General features: G+C 34.1%; 1 protein-coding gene across 2 annotated transcripts in view; it reads right to left on the bottom strand.

The window, feature by feature from the left end:
- The window catches only part of ADAM10 (ADAM metallopeptidase domain 10), a 109,672-nt gene that overhangs the window by 65,853 nt on the left and 22,446 nt on the right, over nt 1–21,373 (bottom strand). For both annotated transcript variants that reach the window (XM_072962338.1, XM_072962337.1), the window contains exon 2: nt 15,695–15,845. In XM_072962338.1, coding sequence (XP_072818439.1) covers nt 15,695–15,845 — 151 coding nt within the window. The remainder of the gene's footprint in view (nt 1–15,694; nt 15,846–21,373) is intronic.

The raw sequence follows: 21,373 nt of genomic DNA, 5'->3' as shown, positions 1-21,373 counted from the left end.
TGCAGAATAAGCAAAATCTATCTGTAGTGACAGAAAGCAGATCAGTGATTGCTTGGAGTGAAGAAAGACAAAGAGCAAAAGAGAATGAAGAAATGTTTGTTTGCTATGATGGAAAACGTTCTACACCTTGACTGGAATGGTAGGTATACAAGTATATACATCTGTCAAAACTATACACTTGAAGTAACTATATTTTACTTATTGCAAATTATAATTCAATAAAGTTGTTCCTAAAGAAAAAAATCAACTCATTTTCAAGTGAATAGGAGACAACAGGGTATACTCATTAGCTTCAGAAAGTATAAGCCTTTTTGAACATTGTCTATTTTATCTTTTTTTCCTAATTTCCTATCAATCTTGGTAACCTTTTATTCTGAGGCAGCACTCATTTTCTACTTGCTTAAAACTCTCATCAAAAAACTCCTAGGGCTTCCCAGGTGCTGTGACAAGGACTATAGGCTAGAAAAGGCATCCTTAGAGTCTCAAGGTTCCAATCTACTGCAGCAAGTAATCAACAAAGCCAAACACATCTTCCAGATGGGAATTCCAGAGACAAAGTTAATGACAGACTATCCTAAACAAACAGGAATGCTGCCTGAATTCTTGTTGCACGACCTGTCTTCTCACAAAACTGTTTTTACCAATAGACAGGAAATTCTTGATCACATATGTAAGTATAAATACATAAATTATTTTTAAGAGATCACAATTATTTTGAAAAATCATTAATTTATCATTATATATACTTATAAGTGACTATAGTAAATACTACCTCTAAAAGAATATCTTTGTTAAACAGACTAAACAGTAAAAATGTCCAAGGACTGAGTATGTATCACTCAGGATTTATTTTTCAGCAAAACTGTTGCACCCTAAAACCACTATAAGCAAGAGCATTAGTATTCTATGTGGCAAAAAAACATGGAGGCATGGGGAGTAAGAGCTTCAGAAAGACATTTAAGTTCAGTATAAGAACAATCTATGCTATATTCCCAACCAAAAAAGTTAGTTTTATATGCAAGCAGATAGCAACCCTAGAGGGATGTTATAACAGAAAGAATTTAACAACACTTGAGTAGGCTCCTTCCAACTCTGATACTGACTTAACAGGAAAATCACCTCATATATACAAAATATTAGTTTCAGTATTGATTTAAATTGGATTGAAACCATACATAAAATCAGTTTTCAATTATCCATGTACAAAGTCAAGAAGATGTATAGATAATAAAACAAAAAATCAAATTTAGAGCATATCCTCAAAATGCACTGCTCTTATTAATGTCAAAACTAATTTGCATCTAAAACACTTATCAACAAAGAGGGAATGGAACAACAGTGAGCCTGGAAGGCAGATAAATGGAAGAAGAAGACACACTGAATTAAAGTCTGTCATAATCTATGAAACAGATAAACTACAAATGAATACTCAGAAAATGGACATAATTTATTCCGTTAACTAAGACATTAGATTCCAGTTCCCTAATTTTAAGTCCATACCATCTGTTTGATAGTTTGTATCTTAATGTTATTTTAACATTTATATAATTATAATATTTATTTATTAAATGTTATTATATAAATATTACAATGTTTATATGAATTATAAATTCTTTGCAATATTCCTGTCAGATAACACATTATAAAATAATACTAATAATTAGTTAAGAAACACCTTCTACCTTCCCAGCTTCTCAACAAGCCTTGAATAAAAAACAATATGAAAACATAACCTGATTATTTAATTGTTTAAAATTTTGGCCCACAGGTCAGAAAAACTACAGTGAACACTGCCTTATAAAAATCATTGTATTCTGGAATTAGGACAAATAATCCTAAAATTTATAGGGAACCATAAAAGACCCAGAATTGCCAAAGCAACACTGAGGAAAAAGAACAAAACTGGAGGTATAACCCTCCCAGACTTCAGACAATACTACAAAGCTACAGTAATCAGAACAGTTTTGTGGTATTGGCACAAAAACAGACGTAGGGATCAATGGAACAGAAAAGACAGCCCCAAAATAATCCACACACCTGCAGTCAATTAATCTTTGACAAAAGAGGCAAGAATATACAATGGAGAAAAGACCGTCTCTTCAGAAGTGTTGTTGGGAAAACCAGATAGCCCCATGTAAATCAATGAAGTTAGAACACTCCCTCACACCATATACAAAAATCAACTCAAAATGGATCAAAGACTTAAACATAAGACAGAACACCATAAACCTCTTAGAAGAGAACATAGGCAAAACCTTCTCTGACATAAATTAATTATAGCAATGTTTTCCTAGGTCAGTCTCCCAAGGCAAAAGAAATAAAAAGCAAAATAAACAAATGGGACCTAGTTAAACTTACAGCCTTTTGCACAACAAAGGAAACCATCAACAAACCAAAAAGACAACCTATGGATTGGGAGAAAATATTTGCAAATGATGCAACTGCCAAGGGCTCAATTTCCAAAATACACAAACAGCTCTTATAACTCAATAACAACAACAGCAACAACAATGACAAAAAACCACCCAATCAAAAATGGGCAGAAGACCTAACAGGCATTTCTTCAAAGAAGACATACAGATGGCCAACAGGCACATGAAAAGATGCTTAATATCACTACTTATCAGAGAAGTACAAATCAAAACTACAATGAGCTATCACCTCACACCAGTTAGAATGGCCATCGTTCAAAAGTCCACAAACAATAAACGCTAGAGAATGTGAAGAAAAGGGAACCCTCCTACACTGTTGATGGGATGTAATTTGGTGCAAACGTTATGGAAATTAATATGGAGATTTCTTAAAAACCTAAAACTAGAGTCACCATGTGATCCAGCAATCCCACTCCTGGGCATATATCTAATTTGAAAAGACACATGCACCCCTATGTTCACAGCAACATTATTTACAATAGCCAAGACATGAAAGCAACCTAAACGTCCATCAACAGATGACTGGATAAAGATGATATAATAAACACACACACACACACACACACACTAGAATACTACTCAGTCATTAAAAAAGAAATAATGTCATTTGCCACAGCATGAATGGACCTAGAGATTATCATACTAAGAGAAATAGGTCAGAAGAAGAAAAACAAATATCATATCACTCATACATGGAATCTAAAAAATGATACAAATGAACTTACTGACAAAACTGAAATAGACAAGCAGACATAGAAAACAAACTTATGATTACCAAAGGGGAAAGGGGGTGGGGGAGGGATAAATTAGGAGTTTGGGATTAGCAGATACAAACTACTATATATAAAATAGACAAACAAGAAGGTCTTACTATATAGCACAGGGAACTATATTCAATATCTTGTAATTACCTACAATGAAAAAATACGAAAAAGAATATATACATACACACACACACACATATAAAACTCAATCACTATGCTGTACACCTGAAACTAGCACAACATTATAAATCAACTATACTTCAATTTAAAAAAATCACTGTATTCTGGGATAACAGTTTGATGGCTCCTCAAAAAGTTAAACATAGAATTACCATATGATGTGCCAATTCTATTTGTAGGTATATACTCAAAGAAATGGAAATCATGGACTCAGATACTTGTACACCTTTTTAAAGCAACATTACCCTAATAGCCCAAAAGGTAGAAATAATCCTAATGCCTATCAACATATGGATTTTAAAATGTATGTATGAGTGGTATACACATAAAATGGATTATTCAGCCTTAAAAAGGAATGAAATTCTGATACACGCTACAACATGGATGAACCTTGAAAACACGAAGCTAAGTGAAAAAAGCCAGATCAAAAGGCTACCTATCATAGGACTCCACTTGTGAGGTACAGACAATAGGCAAATTCCTAGAGATAGAAGGCAGAATAGAGGTTACCAAGGGCTGGTAGGAGGGCAGAATGGGGAGTTACTTTTTAATGAGTACATAGTTTCTGTTTGATACAAAAAGCTCTGGAAATGAATAGTGGAAACAGTTGCACAACACTGTGAATATATCTAATGTCACTCAATTGTACATTTAAACTTAACAATGGTTAAAATGGTAAGTTATATGTTATTTTACCATAATAAAAATAAATTTAAAAATATCATTGTATTTCCAAAGCTAGGGTAAAAAATAAAATTGTGTGATGGAATACTATTCAGCCATAAAAACTGACAACATAACGCCATTTGCAGCAACATGGATGTTGCTGGAGAATGTCATTCTAAGTGAAATAAGCCAGAAAGAGAAAGAAAAATACCATATGAGATCGCTCATATGTGGAATTAAAAAAAAAACACATAAATACAAAGCAGAAACAGACTCATAGACATAGAATACAAACTTGTGGTTGCCAAGGGGCGGGGGGTGGGAAGGGACAGACTGGGATTCCAAAATGTAGAACAGATAAATAAGTTATACTGTATAGCACAGGGAAATATATACAAGATCTTGTGGTAGCTCACAGTGAAAAAAATGTGACAATGAATACATGTATGTTCATGTGTAATTGAAAAATTGTGCTCTACACTGGAATTTGACACAACATTGTAAAATGACTATAACTCAATACAAAAATGTTTAAAAAATTAAAAAAAAAATTTCTAATTGTGTGGCCAGAGATACCCTTCCTAGTGGAGTAAAAGCCCCTAGAGAATTGGTTGAGCTAGTGGTACTGTGATGATAATGAGATGAGATTATACCATTTTTCTTAACTGTATATAGGTTTATCATTTCAGAGCACTTTTACACATATTACTGCATCTCACCCTCACAGTAACATTGCAAAGGAGGCGTGATGAATACTTTTATTGAAGGGTATGACTTAGGTAACAGGTCTAGAATTAGGACTAAAGCTCTACTATTTGGCTACTGCATCTTGCTTTCCACTATGCCACTAATGGATCTCACACATGTGATGGAAGCAGTCAAGCTAATAATATATGCTGAGTGTTGTAGCAGTCTGAATGTAATATTATCAGCTGGCCAAGTCACCTTTTAAAATCTGAATAAATGCAAATAAGACATAGAAATGGAAATATAACCTTATTTGACTTTCACTGAAAAGTCTACTTTACACCACCACTGTAAGAAATTCTCCTTATTGTTAATGCTTGAGCCACTTTTAAGACTAAGGCTAAACTCTGTCCCCTTCTACTATATTTCTTCCAGTAAGTTTAGTTCTCCTTTTATTATTTTTATTATTATTATTGTTGTTGTTGTTGTTATTATTATATAGTACACTGTCATCAAAGATAAATTTAGATTTCCTTTGAGGAGGAAAACGCTCTGTATAAGGAACATGATTTGCACTGGGAATGTTTTCCTAGCGTTAGATTTAACCATTATGTTGTTCCTATAGATCAATAGTATTTTGTCTCTCATCCTGATTATAGTAATTCTATTACAATTTTTTGGGGGGCTTTCATCAGCAGCAAACTGTAAAGTTATAAGGAATAGAGTGAAATTATAGGAGGGCAAAATCAGTTAACAAATAACAACAATCTGAAAAAATACACAAAACAGATTCCAAATCTCCAGCCTCAGTGCTATGAAAATGCAATTGTGTAATATGTGGTAATAATAGATGGTTTTCCCTCTCAGGCTTTAGAAAAGCACTCTACATCTAAATTAAACAAATAATAGAGGCCCTAGAACCACCTCTGGTATAGAACAACAAAATACATTATGGTAAGATATGATTCCATACGTTTCTGGAAGGCCATATACCTTCTACGCTAACGAGGTACCATTCTACAGATTTGAACAGTTAGAAGGACAAGAATATAGAGCCTTTTCCCATATGATTGCTATTTGGGCTAAAGACAGCATGGCTCTGATTCTCAGAAGAAAACAGCAATAGATAAGGGTATATGTCTTGAACTGATATATTAGGACAAAAAGCCCCAACTAATGAAATACCTCGTTAACACAGGAAAGAAGCCTGAGAGCAAAATCCCTGCTGCCAAGTATGTCAGTGTAATCCAGCGTCCCAATGAGGTCTACCGTGTCTAAACGGAACCAGTCTATGGTAGGCCAGGATAGTGATTCCTAGAAATAAAACTGGACTTAAAAGGCCATCCCTGACATCTCTACGTATTCTTTCCTCTTAACATGCACCTTCTTTTCAATAAAGATGCTTGAGAGAGTCTCCATCCAAATTATTTTTATAAGACAAGCTGCCAGTATTACTATCAAATATTACTATGAGTCAAATATCTAGTTTACTTCCACCAGCATACTTTTTGAAACAGAAAAGTCCTTTTTAAAATTATCTTAAAGAAGCCACTATCCAAAAAAAAAGATAAAATGAACAGGTAGGTAGAATAGGAAAGGGCAGAGTTAGCCCTCATGTACCCTGCTGGGCAGCACGTGAGGCATCCTCCCACAGAAATTTTGGGGGCTCTACTGTTTGCAAAACATAGTTTCAGGCTTTACTGATGGCTCTGAGGTAGATATTCTCAAATTAGGAAAAATACATAAACGAGATCCCTCACAAGTTCCCAAGGAAGACAAAGGTGAAACTAAAACTCAAGCCAAAATAAGAAAATTCATAAGAGGAGGAGCAGATCATCAGTGCGCCTTTGCCACATAAAGGAGAGCCAGGGGAAGAATCTGCCATAGCCCACGATTACAGAACACATTGCCTACATGTCTTACACATGATTACAGAATAAGTAAATTTACCTATTGGAGAGAAAAAAAGTTTCCGTAAATACCTTCTCACCTTATACAACTATGTAACTAAACAATTAGCAAGCAAAACTACGGTATATAAAACACTGAAACAGTAAGATTTAAGAGTAGAGTGAGACTTCAATTACTCAGATATTCAGTGTAAATCAAAAGTATAAAATCATAAAGATCACCTAAATGTACTTATTTCACACACCAGAGAAGGCTGAAGACCAAGATCACACAAATAAAACCAGAGCTCAAATCCGAACCCAAAGTCCTCAGTTAGCCAACCAATGACCTTTCCAACACACCAAGCTACAGTCCCCTGCTTAGGATACAATAAGGGAGCTCTAGGATGGCAAAATACAGAACAGTAGTAATTCTCCCTAAAATCAAAAATAAAAGACTGACTTAAGAAGCATAATCAATGGTATTGTTAAAAAGAAGAATGTGTCCATAAAAGGAAAGCTGGAAAAAAAAAAGAGTTCAAAGAAAAAATTGGCAGTGTACATCCAAAGAAAGTGATCCAAACCATGAACGTAACTGTATGCTATTCCTTCACTCCATAAACACTTAGTGAGCACTTAGCAGGGCCAGCACAGCGCTAAGCCTGGGGACGTAGGCATGCACAACGCAATCCACAATCCACATTCTAGCTCCTACACGGTTAGTGCGCAGAGAGAAAGGGAAAGAAAAGGGGGGAAAGAAGGAAGTTAGTCTTGTAGTGATAAGTGCTATGATGAAAAACAAAGCAGGATAAATGGCCAAAGTGGTAGAGGGAAAGAAGATGCTATTTCACAAAGAGTGGTAGAAAAGGTTTCTCTGACAGACGACATTTAAGCAGGGACTTGAATGAAGTGGAGGAGCAAGAGCTGTGTTGTTATGGAGCAGAGATGCAGAAGGGTTTCAGGTAGAGGAACTACAAGTGCAAAGGCAAGCGTTGTGTGTTGGAGAAAAACCACTGGGGCTACAGCGGTATAAAGAAGGGAGAGAAGAACAAGAGATGAGGTAAGAGAATAGAACCTAGCACACACGAGACTCCAAAACCTTCACTGAATTAATGAAGACTTGTCTGAGCAGCAAGTCTCTATGTGACAAATGCCCTCCAAAATATCTCCATGAATATATTCCTTCAAACTACAACATTCCTTGTTCCCTTTTTGGGGAGTGAGGGGAAGGAAGGGGACTTCCCCTTCTGCCATAAACTCATCATCTCAAATCTCTCCTTTTAAAAGATAAAATGTATCATCTTTTCCCTGTGCTCCTCAAGTATTCCACTTGCATCCACATTTTCCTGCCCCTATTACTTTTCCACATAGAGAGAGGACTGAGGATCACTTCTTATCCTGAGTCTTCCTCCCACTTAAATTTCTGATGAAGCAGAGGTATTGCTGTTTGCTACAGCAAAGTGTTTGATAGTTTTTTTATTTGTCTTGCTGATAATATCATCTTCTAAAAGAAAAAGAACACAATGATGAGAACTACTCTAGAGTTAATGCTGATAAACTATGAATAACTGGTTGATGAAGTGACAAGAAGTTAAGAAGTAACACCATCATCCTATTATCATGTAGTTTGTTAAAAACAAGAAGAGAGAAAACAGCATAAGACAGCAAAGGGTTCAATAAAACAGATTATTTAACACTTACAGAAAACACAGGTAAAATCTTCTATTTGGAGATTTTAAATACATATAGGTGAAGTCGAATGACCATTTCTCCAAAATGTCACCCAACATTAAGTTGGACAAAATGACCCTTGAAGTCTCTCAAGATAAAGAATGTGAAAGGCTCACTCAGTTTGACAGGTGCAAGTAAGCCACTGCTGAAACTGAAACATAAAAATTGGAGTCATGTATTTAGTCAGAACATTCTTACAATGGACAAATTAAATGTGTTTGTACTTCATACATTTAGGAAAAAATTAGCCAAGCTATACTCAAAAGATAACTGGGTCCTTGCAATTAATCACCACAGAATTAGTAGGGATGGTTCCACAAAGATATTGGCCCACTATGTTCTTGTAACCAAAATGTCCAAAGATATACTGGTTATTACCATGAATCATTAGAAATTCAAACAAAAATGTTATTTCTTTACCCTTAAACCAGACTATGATGCATGTACATCTGGATTACTCTGTGTAATTAGATCACCAAGATCAAACAAAACTAGAGAAACTCAAGGAAGGAGAAGTAACATGGACTAGAACACTGGTAATGCTGAGCATGACAAAAACAAAAAAGCAGCAAATTGACCACTTCTCTCCTTGAAACACTTTCTCCCTTGGCATCTAGTATCACGCTCTCAGGTTTTCTACTTTTCACTCTCCTCCACCTACAACTTAAAATGACTCCTCTTTACACCTCACTACATATTAACCAGAACCAATAAATTCTACCTTCAAATTAGCTCTTACATCTAGTCACTCTCCTTCCTAACTAGTCTCAATGCATTTTACCTTACTCCCTTCCAAACTACTCTTCATTCACAATCAGACTAGACTTTTTAAACCTCGTAAGTTACTTACCATTAAAAATCTTCCATGGCTAAGTAAAAAAATATCACCACGACTTACATAAACTCTCAAAGATCTGGCTCATGCTCACATCTATAACCTCACTTGAAACCATTCTCCCTCCCATCTTAAGCACCACTCATACTGAAATTCCTTCACTGCCAAGAACATGCCAATTCTCATCTCAGTATCTTTCCACATGCTGTTTCCTCTGTCTAGAACACATTTCCTCCCCTTCTTTGCCTATCTTCTTCTTCAGTCATCTGTCCAGGATCCATTTAAAAGCCATTTTCTAAGAGTGGCCTTCCCTGACGTTCAGATAAGATGGCATCCCCCTGTGCTCCCATAGCAATCTTTTAAACATTCCTTTGTTAACACTTATCACACCTGGCATTCCTAATCAAATACCTGTTTCTCATGAGTTCATAAACTCCACGATAGCGAAGACCTCTCTTGTTCAGCTATTCTATTCCTACTGACTACCAAAAGTACTGGAAATACACTGGATGCTTAATAAATATATAAAACGATTAAAGTGTCAAAATAAAACAATCAAGTAGACTTACGAAACATCTCTTGTAGCTCAAATAAACTTAAACAAAAGGAAATGCATGATACATTTTTTCATTCAATCCAGGGATAAAAATTCCATTTAACTGAATTTGTGGTCTATAATTTCTTTAAAAGACAATGACAATGAATACTGCGACACAACCACTTGTCCCAGATTTGTCTCAGATGTGACAGAATGTATCACATCTGAGATTCTTGATATGCTAGACTTCATGTTTATGTTTGATTTGTTGGTTCAGCATCATTCTCCCAAAACAAACTGCTCTGGAATCTAACTAGTTCAAAGTGATTATAATTTAAGGTCTCAAAGATGCACACAAGTTAATAACTCAGTTTTATTCCTATATACAAGTATCAAAAATATGTGTCAATCCACCTGGGCATATATCCAGAAAGTATCCTACTTAAAAATGACACCTGCACCCCAATACTCGTAGCAGCACTATTTATAATAGCCAAGACATGGAAACAGCCTAAATGTCCATCAACAGATGACTGGATAAAGAAGATGTGGTATATTTATATAATGGAATACTATTCATCCATAAAAACCGACAACATAACGCCATTTGCAGCAACTTGGATGTTCCTGGAGAATGTCATTCTAAGTGAAGTAAGCCAGAAAGAGAAGGAAAAATACCATATGAGATAGCTCATATGTGGAATCTAAAAACAAAACAAAACATAAATACAAAACAGAAACAGACTCATAGACATAGAATACAAACTTGTGGTTGTCAAGGGGGCAGGGGTAGGAAGGGACAGACTGGGATTTCAAAATGTAGAATAGATAAAAGACTGTACTGTGTAGCACAGGGAAATATATACAGGATCTTGTGGCAGCTCACAGCAAAAAAAAATGTGACAATGAATATATGTATGTTCGTGTATAACTCAAAAACTGTGCTCTACACTGGAATTTGACACAACATTGTAAAATGACTATAACTCAATAAAAAAAAAAGTTTAAAAAAAAAGAAAAAAAGAAAAAAAAAAAGGTCAATCCAAAAAAGTTAGAGGTTATGATACAACCAAGTAAGGAATTTCAGTATTCAGAAGCTATTTCAAATAGGAACTATATAAATGATTATCAAAGATTTTTTAAACCCATTTATTAATCTAAAAAATCATATTTCTTACATACAAAACTTCACTGATGTTTAATAAAATAAGCCAAGCAACAATAATATTATAAAGCCAATAAACTAAACACACCCATTCAACACAATTATATAAATGATTTTCAGGTATAATGAAATAAGATAATCATTTAAACAACCTTTAGTCATATAAAATTCTTGCTACACTTTTAAGAACTAGTACAACAACTTATATGGGGCTTAGTCTCTTGAAAAAACAGAAATAAATGAAGTTGGCTAAGAATCCAAATTAAATCTGAACTAGTGTGCTTATCTCACATAAGACTCAATTGCACATGCAACATGTTAGTATGAAATATAACTTACAGCTGAGGATTGTAATTGAGGAATGAGGGATGGGCTTTTCTACTAGGCACATACCTCATTTCTGACATTTACTGTCTACGTCACCAGCTCTAGGAACTCTGACATTAAGCATGCTATCAGACACAAGCCTGTTTGAGATCAACTTCTAGAGGAAACAATGACTCCAAAAAAATTGAAAATAGTCAGAAAAACACTTAAAATCTTACTACCATTCCCTTTCAAAATGGGTAGGAAGCTCAATTAAAAAAAAAAAACTCATTCCTTCTTTTACACATAAACCTTAGTTAATGCTTTAAAACGTGAAATAAAAATGATATTTCATGTTAAATCATATCTAAGAAGCTAAAGCTCAGAGTTATTCAATTAAATTGAATAAAGCTCTCAATTTAACTTCCTAAACACAATGCAGCTCTTGCTATTTCTTATTTCGGTAAGTAACTCAAGTAGCCAGTGTAGTTTTCAGATTTTTTTAAAACATATTTGTCAGGCGTTTAATTTCTGTGTAACAAGGAATCAGGCAGTAATAAAGAATAGCATATCCTAGAAAATCCACTGCTGAGACAGAGTGGAGAGAAATATACTTTAAGTACATGCTAAGGGGTACAGTACCTGATATAAACTAGGTAAAAATACATATCATTTTCCCCTAGAAATTTTTGCTCAAACTTACTCAAATTTTGTTGAGATAGAATTAAATGCTACGTCAGTATTTTTCAAAATTTTGTTTTTCCATATCCATAACAGTGGCACATCTACACAATTCAAATTGATTCTGTTGCTCTTTTTTATGATACGACATCCATTTATGCTCCCTAGATTCTCAGTTCTGCATCTTAAAGTGTAGTGGTTCATCTACAGAGTTAAAAGTATCCTGGGTTTCTGCTACCCTACTCATGATATGCCAAAGATAAAGTATAAGACACTTCCAGACTAGTTCAACCCTAGCCAGGATCCAAAGAGAATATTTATCCCTTTCACAGGTTTTTTGGGACACATTCTTGACATCCTCATGTTTCAGAAGTAGGGAGAACTTCAGTCTCAAACTGCACAGAAAACTTCCAATCAAATATCTGACCGTTTACTTTGAACAGAATTATCTTGTAAAAATAAAAAAAAAAAAGGAACTTCTAAGTTCTCCAAAACATTATACTTCAGATAAAATTCTGGTATCTTCTATACTACATACAAATCACACTAGTAGATAGAAACAATTTTTGACTTACTGATTATGTACCTAAACAATCAAACACAAAAGCAGAAAAAAATAGTTTATCACTGACTAGGTAGTGTTTTGATTTTTTAAAATTTAGTTATTTGGGTGTTACTAACATATTTTGCAGAATTTTAAAGTAGGAAGAAGCCTTAAACATTATTATCTCATCCAAAGCTCAAGGTCTTACTAATGAGGAACCTGAAGCTCAAAAGAAATCTCTAGATAACTCATGTCAAGTCATTCATTCAGTCTCCAAACTATCACTGTATTCCTTTCTCTAACCAGTTATGGCTGTTTGAATACATACACTTCCTATATAATCATGAGCCTCTTTACTAAGTAGCTTCCCACACAAATGTAAATGTTTCAGAGGAAGTAAAGTCAGCAAAGTGGTGAGAAGACCAGAAAACAAAGATGATTGCCCAAAGTACATCATGAAAAACAAAATAAAAAGGAAAGGGTTTAAATACACATAAGAAAAAAACATAATTTTATGATGTATATGCATCAAATTATTATGCTGTACACCTCAAACTTATATAGTGCTATATAATTACATCTCAAGACTGGAAGAGAAAAAAGAGTGACAGTTTTTCATGGAATTCTCAAAAACAGACATTAGGCTTAAAGAATCTTGACATTTCTTCATTTAAAATTAACATGTATAAACTTGGGATGTGATACGCTCTTATTTGCAAACTTGGAATCCAGGTTAAAAGAAGTTTTGTTTATGTGCTTAGGCATACAGGGCAAAGAATAACTTTAATACTGACACACACACACACACAGTCATACCCCATAGAGTCTAGTACCCAAAACTAACATTTTGTATATGACGGGGGAGGAGGACAGATTAAGCAGGAAATCTGTAATTATACTTACCGAGGTCATTTTGCAAGCCTGTTTCAAGGAAAGGGAGAACTAAAACTATCAGATCATAACATTTTTAACTGAGGTATGTTAGAAGGTAGTGAAATGACCATGTTTTAGGGCACAAATTCTGAGACAGTATAAATATATAAGTATAGTAATTGAGACAATAAAATAAAACACCTGAATTAAGATCTACTCTGAAAAATGTAATATAGGTATATAGTTAATTAAACAGATTTCTATTAAAAGTACCTAAGATAACCACTTATATACAGCATGAGATTTTCTAACTCCAGGTCCTTTGCTGAGAGCCTTAGCCAGAAGTAAGTTCCCCTTCCTTTGAATATTTATAGCATTTTATCTCTAAAGCACCATATCACATTTTCTTCTTATACAATGACTTACGTCTATCTTGCTGCTCCTATTACAATGACTAAATAACAGTGAGAACTCATAACACGCTCTCTCACTCTCACACATACAGAAAAACAAGAGGGACTAGGGATTTGCTTTTGCCACATGTTTAGTATGAATTAGGTGATGGAGCTAGTAAAAATCTAATGATATAAAAGAAATGTGGTATCCAAACAAAGGCAGGTAGAATCTTTTCCTTTTGGCAGTCCCTATATTTGCAATATAGCATTAAATTCATTTTGAGATAGTCACTAAAAACTTAGGAAGGCTTAATGATTGCTTATTATTTCATGGTACCAATAAAGAATGGATAATTCAAAAATATCTGAAGTTAAGGGTAATAAAAAAATTTACATCAATTGCTGTCACTAAAATTTTTATCTAGAAGAGCAAACAGACCCTGAAATGAATGTTTTCCCCCTTCAAATCAAAGTAGATTTTATAACTTGAAAGCAGTTTTTCTACAATGATCATTACTTTGTAATACGGAAATTAATTTCACTTAAGTAATGCATGTATTTCCATGTGCAAAACACTTCAAGTTTCAGAGCATGTCTAATTATCTGTTGTTTTTCATCCATTAAAATCTTTCTGAGCATCAGTACTACAAGGGCAAAGAGCAGACACACTAAATATTAGCAGCCAGCCTGTGAGGAACAAACAACACAGTTATAGAAAAATAAACAAGAAATACACACATGAAAAGAAAAAGAGATCAAATCAAATGCCAACGGTACATATAAGTAAGTTAAAGGTTCAGGGGAAGGTGTAAGAAAAGTTTGAAAAAAGTAGAACTTGAATTGTGTATTAAAAGATGATCGGAATGTATTTAAGTTAAATGATACACAGAAGAAACTGTACATGGTATACTCAGCAATCAGAAGACCATTCTGAGTGAAAGAGACCTTTAATATTGGGAAATGGAGTACAGTAAGTTTAGAATAATAGACTTGAATTGCCTTACAAAGAATCTTGAAAGCCAAGTTAAGAAATGGCTAACAATCATTAATTTAAGACTTAAAGCAGTAAGCTGACATGAAAAAGGAAGCATTTAAGGAAGAGTCATCATGTAGTAGTACGAAGGTGAGCTTTAATGATAAATGGAGTGGAAGCTGGGAAACCCATTAAGAGTTGAATAATAAATCAGGGTTACAGCAACAGAAAAAGTACAAAAGGAATAATTTATTAATTACAGCAGGCAACACAGAGAGTCTGACAAAGAATTCTCAAAGATTTTGTATCTAAGTACCCCTAACAAAGGAAAAACTATGGGGTTTTGAGTCAGCCAGGTCTGGGTCAAATAATCTGTGCTATGTAACTTGGAAGAAGTTATTTAACTTCTCTGAGTCTCAGATTCCTCAAATATAAAAAGATAATTTACCTTGTTTGGGTGTTGAGAAGATTAATAAGAAAATGCACATAAATCATCTATGTACCTAGAACATCACAACACTAAATAAATATGATTTTTACCTCTCTCCCTTGCCTCCCTATTCTTTATTCCTTAAGAATTCTGAGAATTGAGCAGTATAGTAAGTAATCTATCTACAAGTTGTCATTTTAGAGGTAATAAAACTGAGTTAATGAAAAATAGACTTATTCAATGGCATACAACCAGCTACCTTCACTGCTGGCACCAGAAAAGAAATATATAGACCTTAAAACACATTAAAAAATAGGGAAACTACAAACACAGACTCTTCTTTAAAGACATATTCTCTAATAATACAATAGAGGATCTGATTCATAAACTTAAAACATTTAAATGTGACTGTTTCCTTAACAATATAAAAAGGACAATCCATATTAAAAGAAAAAAATGCTTAAAGTAGACACCAAATTCCAGTGTAGGCTGAATTTCCAAATGAGGACCTTTCCATTAGAGAAGGAAAATTAAGGGTATAAATTGCTTCTCTAAACTTAGAGTGAATATATGGGAACTTCAGACACAGCAACAAATTTACTCACCTTCCATGAGCGTGGAAATCTAGACGTAAAAACTGGTCCTCATGTGAGACTGCTCTTTTGGCACGCTGGTGTTTTTGGTGTAATGAATCCACATCATAAGATAATCCTTCATAATGTCTAATGAATTTATTTAAAGGATTTCCATACTGACCTATAAAAAGTAAACAGAATTAGTATCATATTGAAGGCCCATTTGAGTTCTAATATTCCATGATTATTCAAATACCTAAAAAGATGTAAGAAACAACAACTTCACTAATCCTCGTATTTCATTTTCACAGTTTTAAAAAGCTTATTATAATGGGAATTTAAACCACACACAAAAGTTTTGAGGTTAGCCATGGGTTTGTCTAGGATGTACTTTATCAGATTAAGGAAGTTCTCTTGTATTAATAATCTGCTGATAAAAACTATCAGGAACAGATGTTGACTTTTGTCACCCACTCTTTCTGTATCTCTTAAGAAGTTTATATAATTTTTTGTTTTTAATTTATCAATAAGGCAAATTAAATTGACTTATTTTCTAATGTTAAACCAACCCTGCCCTACTGAAATAAATCTGTCATCATACATCATCTTTTACAATATGGTTGGAGTCAATCTGCTATACTTTTATTTAGAATTTCTACTGATGTTCATGAGAAACATTGGTCTGTAGTTTTCTTGTACTTTGTCAAGTTTTGGTATCAATGTAAAAAAAAAAGTTGGAAAATTATTAACTCTTCTTCAATTTTCTGGACGAATTTATATAGAACTGATATTTTGTCCTTAAATGTTTGATAAAATTCACCAGTGAAGCCATCTTGGCCTGGGGTTTTCTTTGTGAAAGGTCATTAACAACAATTCCAATTTCATATATGACAGCTATCCCAGTTACCTACTTCTGGAGTGAGCTGTGGTAAGATTTTATCCATTTCACATAAGTTGCTGAAGTTATGGAGATAAAAGTCATTCATAATACTTCCTCATTATGTTTTTTATCTCTTCTGAATTTGCAATGATGTTACCTCCCTCATTCCTGATATTGGTAATCCACATTGTCTTTCTTGCATTCCTGATCAGGACAGCTAGAGATTTATGGATTTCACTGATCTTCTCAAAGAACCAACTTTTATTTCCTCGATTTTCCTTCATTATTTTTCTATTTTCTATCTTTCCATTTTCACTTTGATCTTTCTTACTGCTTACTGTGACTTTAATTGCCCTTCTTTCTTCAGCAAAGGCCATTGATTTAAGACATTTCTTTTCTAATCCATGTGCTTAGTGCTATAAATGTCCCCTTAAACCTGCTTTAGCAGCATCCCACAAATTGTTATGTTACCATTTTCATTTGTTCAACATGCTTTCTAATTTCCCTTTTAATTTCTTCTATGATTCATGTGCTATTTAGAACTCCATTATTTAAACTCTAAATGGAGCATTTTTCAGTTATTTTTCTTTTATTGACTTCTAATTTAATTCCACAGTAGCCAGAGAACATACTTTGTATGACATCAATCCTTTTACATATATCTGAGACATTTTATGATCAAGAATATGGTTTCTCTTTGCAAATGTTTCATGCACACTTGAAAAGAATGTGTATTCTGCTGATAATGGACACGTGTTATAGAAATGTCACTGTCTGCTCTTACTGAGCATAGTGTTTTATAAACGTCAACCAGCTCAAGTTGGTTGACAGTGTTGTTTAAGCTTCCTATCCTTAATGATTTTCTATCTACCTGTTCAATAATTGAGAATGGGGTATTAAAATCTCTAAGATTGTGACTTTTTCTATTTCTCCTTGCAATCCTTTCCTTAATTGATTTTTGAAGTTCTATTATTACATAAATGTTAATGATTATTATGCCTTTGGATTAATTTACCTTTTATCATTATCAAATGATCTTCTTTATTCTTTGTAATATTCTATGTTCTAAAATCTACTTTGTTTGACTTTAATATAGCCATTCCATCTTTTTTTTTTTTTTGACCAGCATGGTATCTCTTTTTCCATCTTTTCACTTTAAACTTATCTGTGCCTATATACTTAAAGTGAGTCCACTGTAGGTAGCATATCGTTGGGTCTTTCTTTTTTTTAACCAATCTGATCATCTCTGCCCTTTAATTGGGGTGTTTAATAAACATTTAAAGTAGTTACTAATAAGGTTAGGCTTAAATCCATCACGTTGCTATTGATTTCTATTAGTTTCATCTATTATTTGCTCCCTTCTCCTTCTTTGAGACTATTTTTAAATTCTGTTTTATCTCTTCACGGGCTTATTAGCAAAACCCTTTGGTTATTTTAGTGGTTGCTTTAGGGCTTACAGGATACATCTTTAACTTCGACTACCTTCAGGTGACATTGTAACACTTCAGGTATAAGAACCTGACATTACTATACTTTCATTTCTCTCTTCCTGGCCTTTAGACTATAGTCACCATATACTTTACTTACTTAAATCTTATGAACTCCACAATACATTGTTATTGTTTTGATTTAAACAAACAGTTATCTTCTAAATAGATTTAAATAACAGGAAAAATGTATTTCTCATTTCCAGGGTTCTTCATTCCTTTGTGTGTTCTATCTGGTATCTTTTTCCTTCTACCTGGATAAAATCCACTAACATTTCCTCTGCTGGTGAAGAGCTCTTCCAGCTGTTTTATGTCTCAGAGTCTTTATTTCATCTTCATTTTTGAAAGATATTTTCACTGGGCATAGAATTCCAGGCTGACAGGTTTGCTTATTTTAAAAAAAAAAAAGTTTAAAATGTTGCTCCACTATCTTTTCATCCGAATTTCTTCTGACAGGAAACCTGTCATCCTTACCATTATTCATCTGAATATAATGTCTTTTCCCTCCCTAGTGCTTTTGAGATTTTCCTCTTTAATGCTGGTTTTGAGCAATTTGATTACAAAGTACTTTAGTTCCTTTATATTTATTGATCTTAAGTTTCAGTAAACTTCTTGGAACTGTGGGTTCATAATTTTCAACTATTAATTCTTCAATTTTTTTTTTTTCATTCTTCCCACTCCACCCCTACCCAAGCACTCCAAGTATACTGGGTCATGCAAACCTTTCCAAAGCCCACTCATGGTGTTCTCTTATTTTTTAAAACTTTTCTCCTAGTTTCAATTGCTATGTCTTCTAGTTCAATAATATTCTGTAACATCTAATCCTGTTGTTAATGCCATCCAGTTTTTATCTCTAGAAGTTAAGATTTGTCTGCTTTATATCCTTTATGTCTCTACTTAACTTTTAAAACATATGAAATACAGGTATAATAAGTCTTTTAATGTTCTTGTCTGCTAATTCTAATACCCAGGTCAGTTATGGGCTGGTTCCAATTGACTGCTTATTTTTCTCTTTATGGATTGTTTTCCTGCTTCATTGCAGGAAATAATCTTTTCTGAATAATCTTTCAGGGAATGGAGGGCAGATACTGTAAAATTCACCTTGCTGGGTGCTGGACATTTTCTGTATTCCTATAAATATTCTTAGGCTTTGTTATAGGACAGAGTAAAAGTAGTTAGAAATGGTTTGATCCTTTTGGGTCTTGCATTTATAATTTGTTACCTAAGTCTGGAGCCATGCTCAGGGTAGGGCTAATTATTCTCCACCACTGAGGTCAAGATCTGAGTACTCTATCCAGTGCTCCACAAATCATGAGTTTTTCGGTCTGGCCAGTGAGAACAGGCACTATTTCCTGCACCAAGTGGACATGGGGCACTGTTTCTTTCCCTGGTCTCTCATAGTTTCCTCACACGAGCACACTGACTAGTTCTCTGCCCAACGCTCCAGGGGAAACCCTCTGCAGATCTCAGGCATTCTCTCTCTATGCAGTGCTCTTAATTCTGATATTCTGTCTGCAAACTCTAGCTGCTTTGGTACCATTCCATCTCGTCAATTCTGCTGCCCTCCACCAAGGTTCCTTCTCATAGCACTGGAGATGGAAATTTCTTACAGGCAAAAGCTCGAACCATCATAGGTCTTGACTCATTTGTTTCTCCTCTTTCAGGGATCAATGTCCCTCACTATCTAGTGACCAGTGTCTTAAAACCCATTGTTTCTCTGGTTTTTCCCCTAGTTTTCTTGCTCTTTTTCAGGCAGAAAGATAAATCTGGTCCTGGTTTCTCCATCTTCATCAGGAGCAGAAGACAGAAACAGTGATTCCTTAACAAATCAGGTATAATTTCTTCCTACAGAAAACTGCCCTCTTTTATAAAACAAACACCAAATTTCAATTTTTAATATAATTTTTTATTTTAATTTATAAATTTGCCTAATATATTGCATAAACCCTAAGTGTTTCATCACTAAATTTTTTATGTATGCAGTCAGTGGCTAGTCACTATATGGTTAAGGATACAAACTCTTAAATCATCTGGATTTAAGTTCTGGAGATTACACAGTAAGGTAAATGTATTTACTAACACTACTGAATTGTACATAAGAAATGATTAAGATAGTAAATTCCACAATTAGCATTTTTTTACTGGAATGAAAAAAAATTATCTGGGCTTGAATCCCATTACCTTCATTTACTGGGTTGTTTCCCTGATTAAGTGGAAAACTCAGCTTCAGTCTCCCACCCTTAAAATAGAAGGAGAATACCTCTCTCTTAAGGCTGTTACAAGGATTAAATGATTTAAGTCATGTGTGGCAATTAACTAAGTGTCTACCATACAGTAAAGGCTCAATGAATTATTCATAGTCATCACCATCTCTTCCCTTTCCTCCTCCTTCTTTTCCTCCTTCTCCCACACTTCTCTGAGGCCTATATGAACACATTGAGGCCATACATTCAGGAATAAAGACAGAACTGGGTTTGAATTCTGACATTTCTTAGCCATGACTACATGAGCTAGATAATAATTTAACTTTTTGAAAATCTCAGGGGTTTTTTAATTTGTAAAGTAGAAACAACAATGAATACCTTAAATGCAAATAAACTGCTTAGCACAAAGGCTGGCATGCAAAAACCATTCAATTTAAACTATTATTGAGTCACTTCACCATGCTTTCAAATACACTGTTCTAAAGAGAGGTGACAGAAATGGAGTCCTAAACTAGAATGCATAGCTTTCTTTACAATTAGCAAAGAAAATATAGTGAAGCCAGGGTAGAAGAGAAAATAAAGCCTAGTGGTAAGAGACTTTCAATCAAGACTAAATAATTGAATCATGCTAATGTATTTTTCTTTCCTTAAAAATATCTCTAAATTTATACCTGGATTTAAAAAAAAAAATCCCCTACAAAAGAAAAATCAAGAAAAAAAATCAAGAATAAGGAAGCTGCAGTGTGAGAACGTCAGGGTAGTTTCTTTCATTTTGAAAATCAAAGTAGGACTACTGAATTGTATCGCTTTTAAGTGGACTAAGCAGTCACAGCACAGTTAACTTTGCAAAGTTACTGCTTCCACTCCTTTTTCAGCACCAGAAAGTGAACTTTTTAAGTCACAGAGCAGACAAAGTATTTTGCCAGTTCGGATAACTTAAGACAATAACTATGACTGTTCTGGTGAAGTACATGTGATAAAAGCTCAATTATTTGCATGGCAGGAACAATTCTGGGAGAGTTATTAAACAAAGTCATCTTTTCTCTGTCCCACACACAGAGGAATTTTATAAAGCAACATAATGTTTACTTTCATTTGCAAAGGACCTGAGTAATGATTTTCCGAATCTTTATAATTG

This window comes from Vicugna pacos, chromosome 6 (genome assembly GCF_048564905.1).
Source record: "Vicugna pacos chromosome 6, VicPac4, whole genome shotgun sequence".
In the NCBI taxonomy this organism is placed as follows: Eukaryota; Metazoa; Chordata; class Mammalia; order Artiodactyla; family Camelidae; genus Vicugna; species Vicugna pacos.
This window is presented reverse-complemented; position numbering and strand designations above follow the sequence as displayed.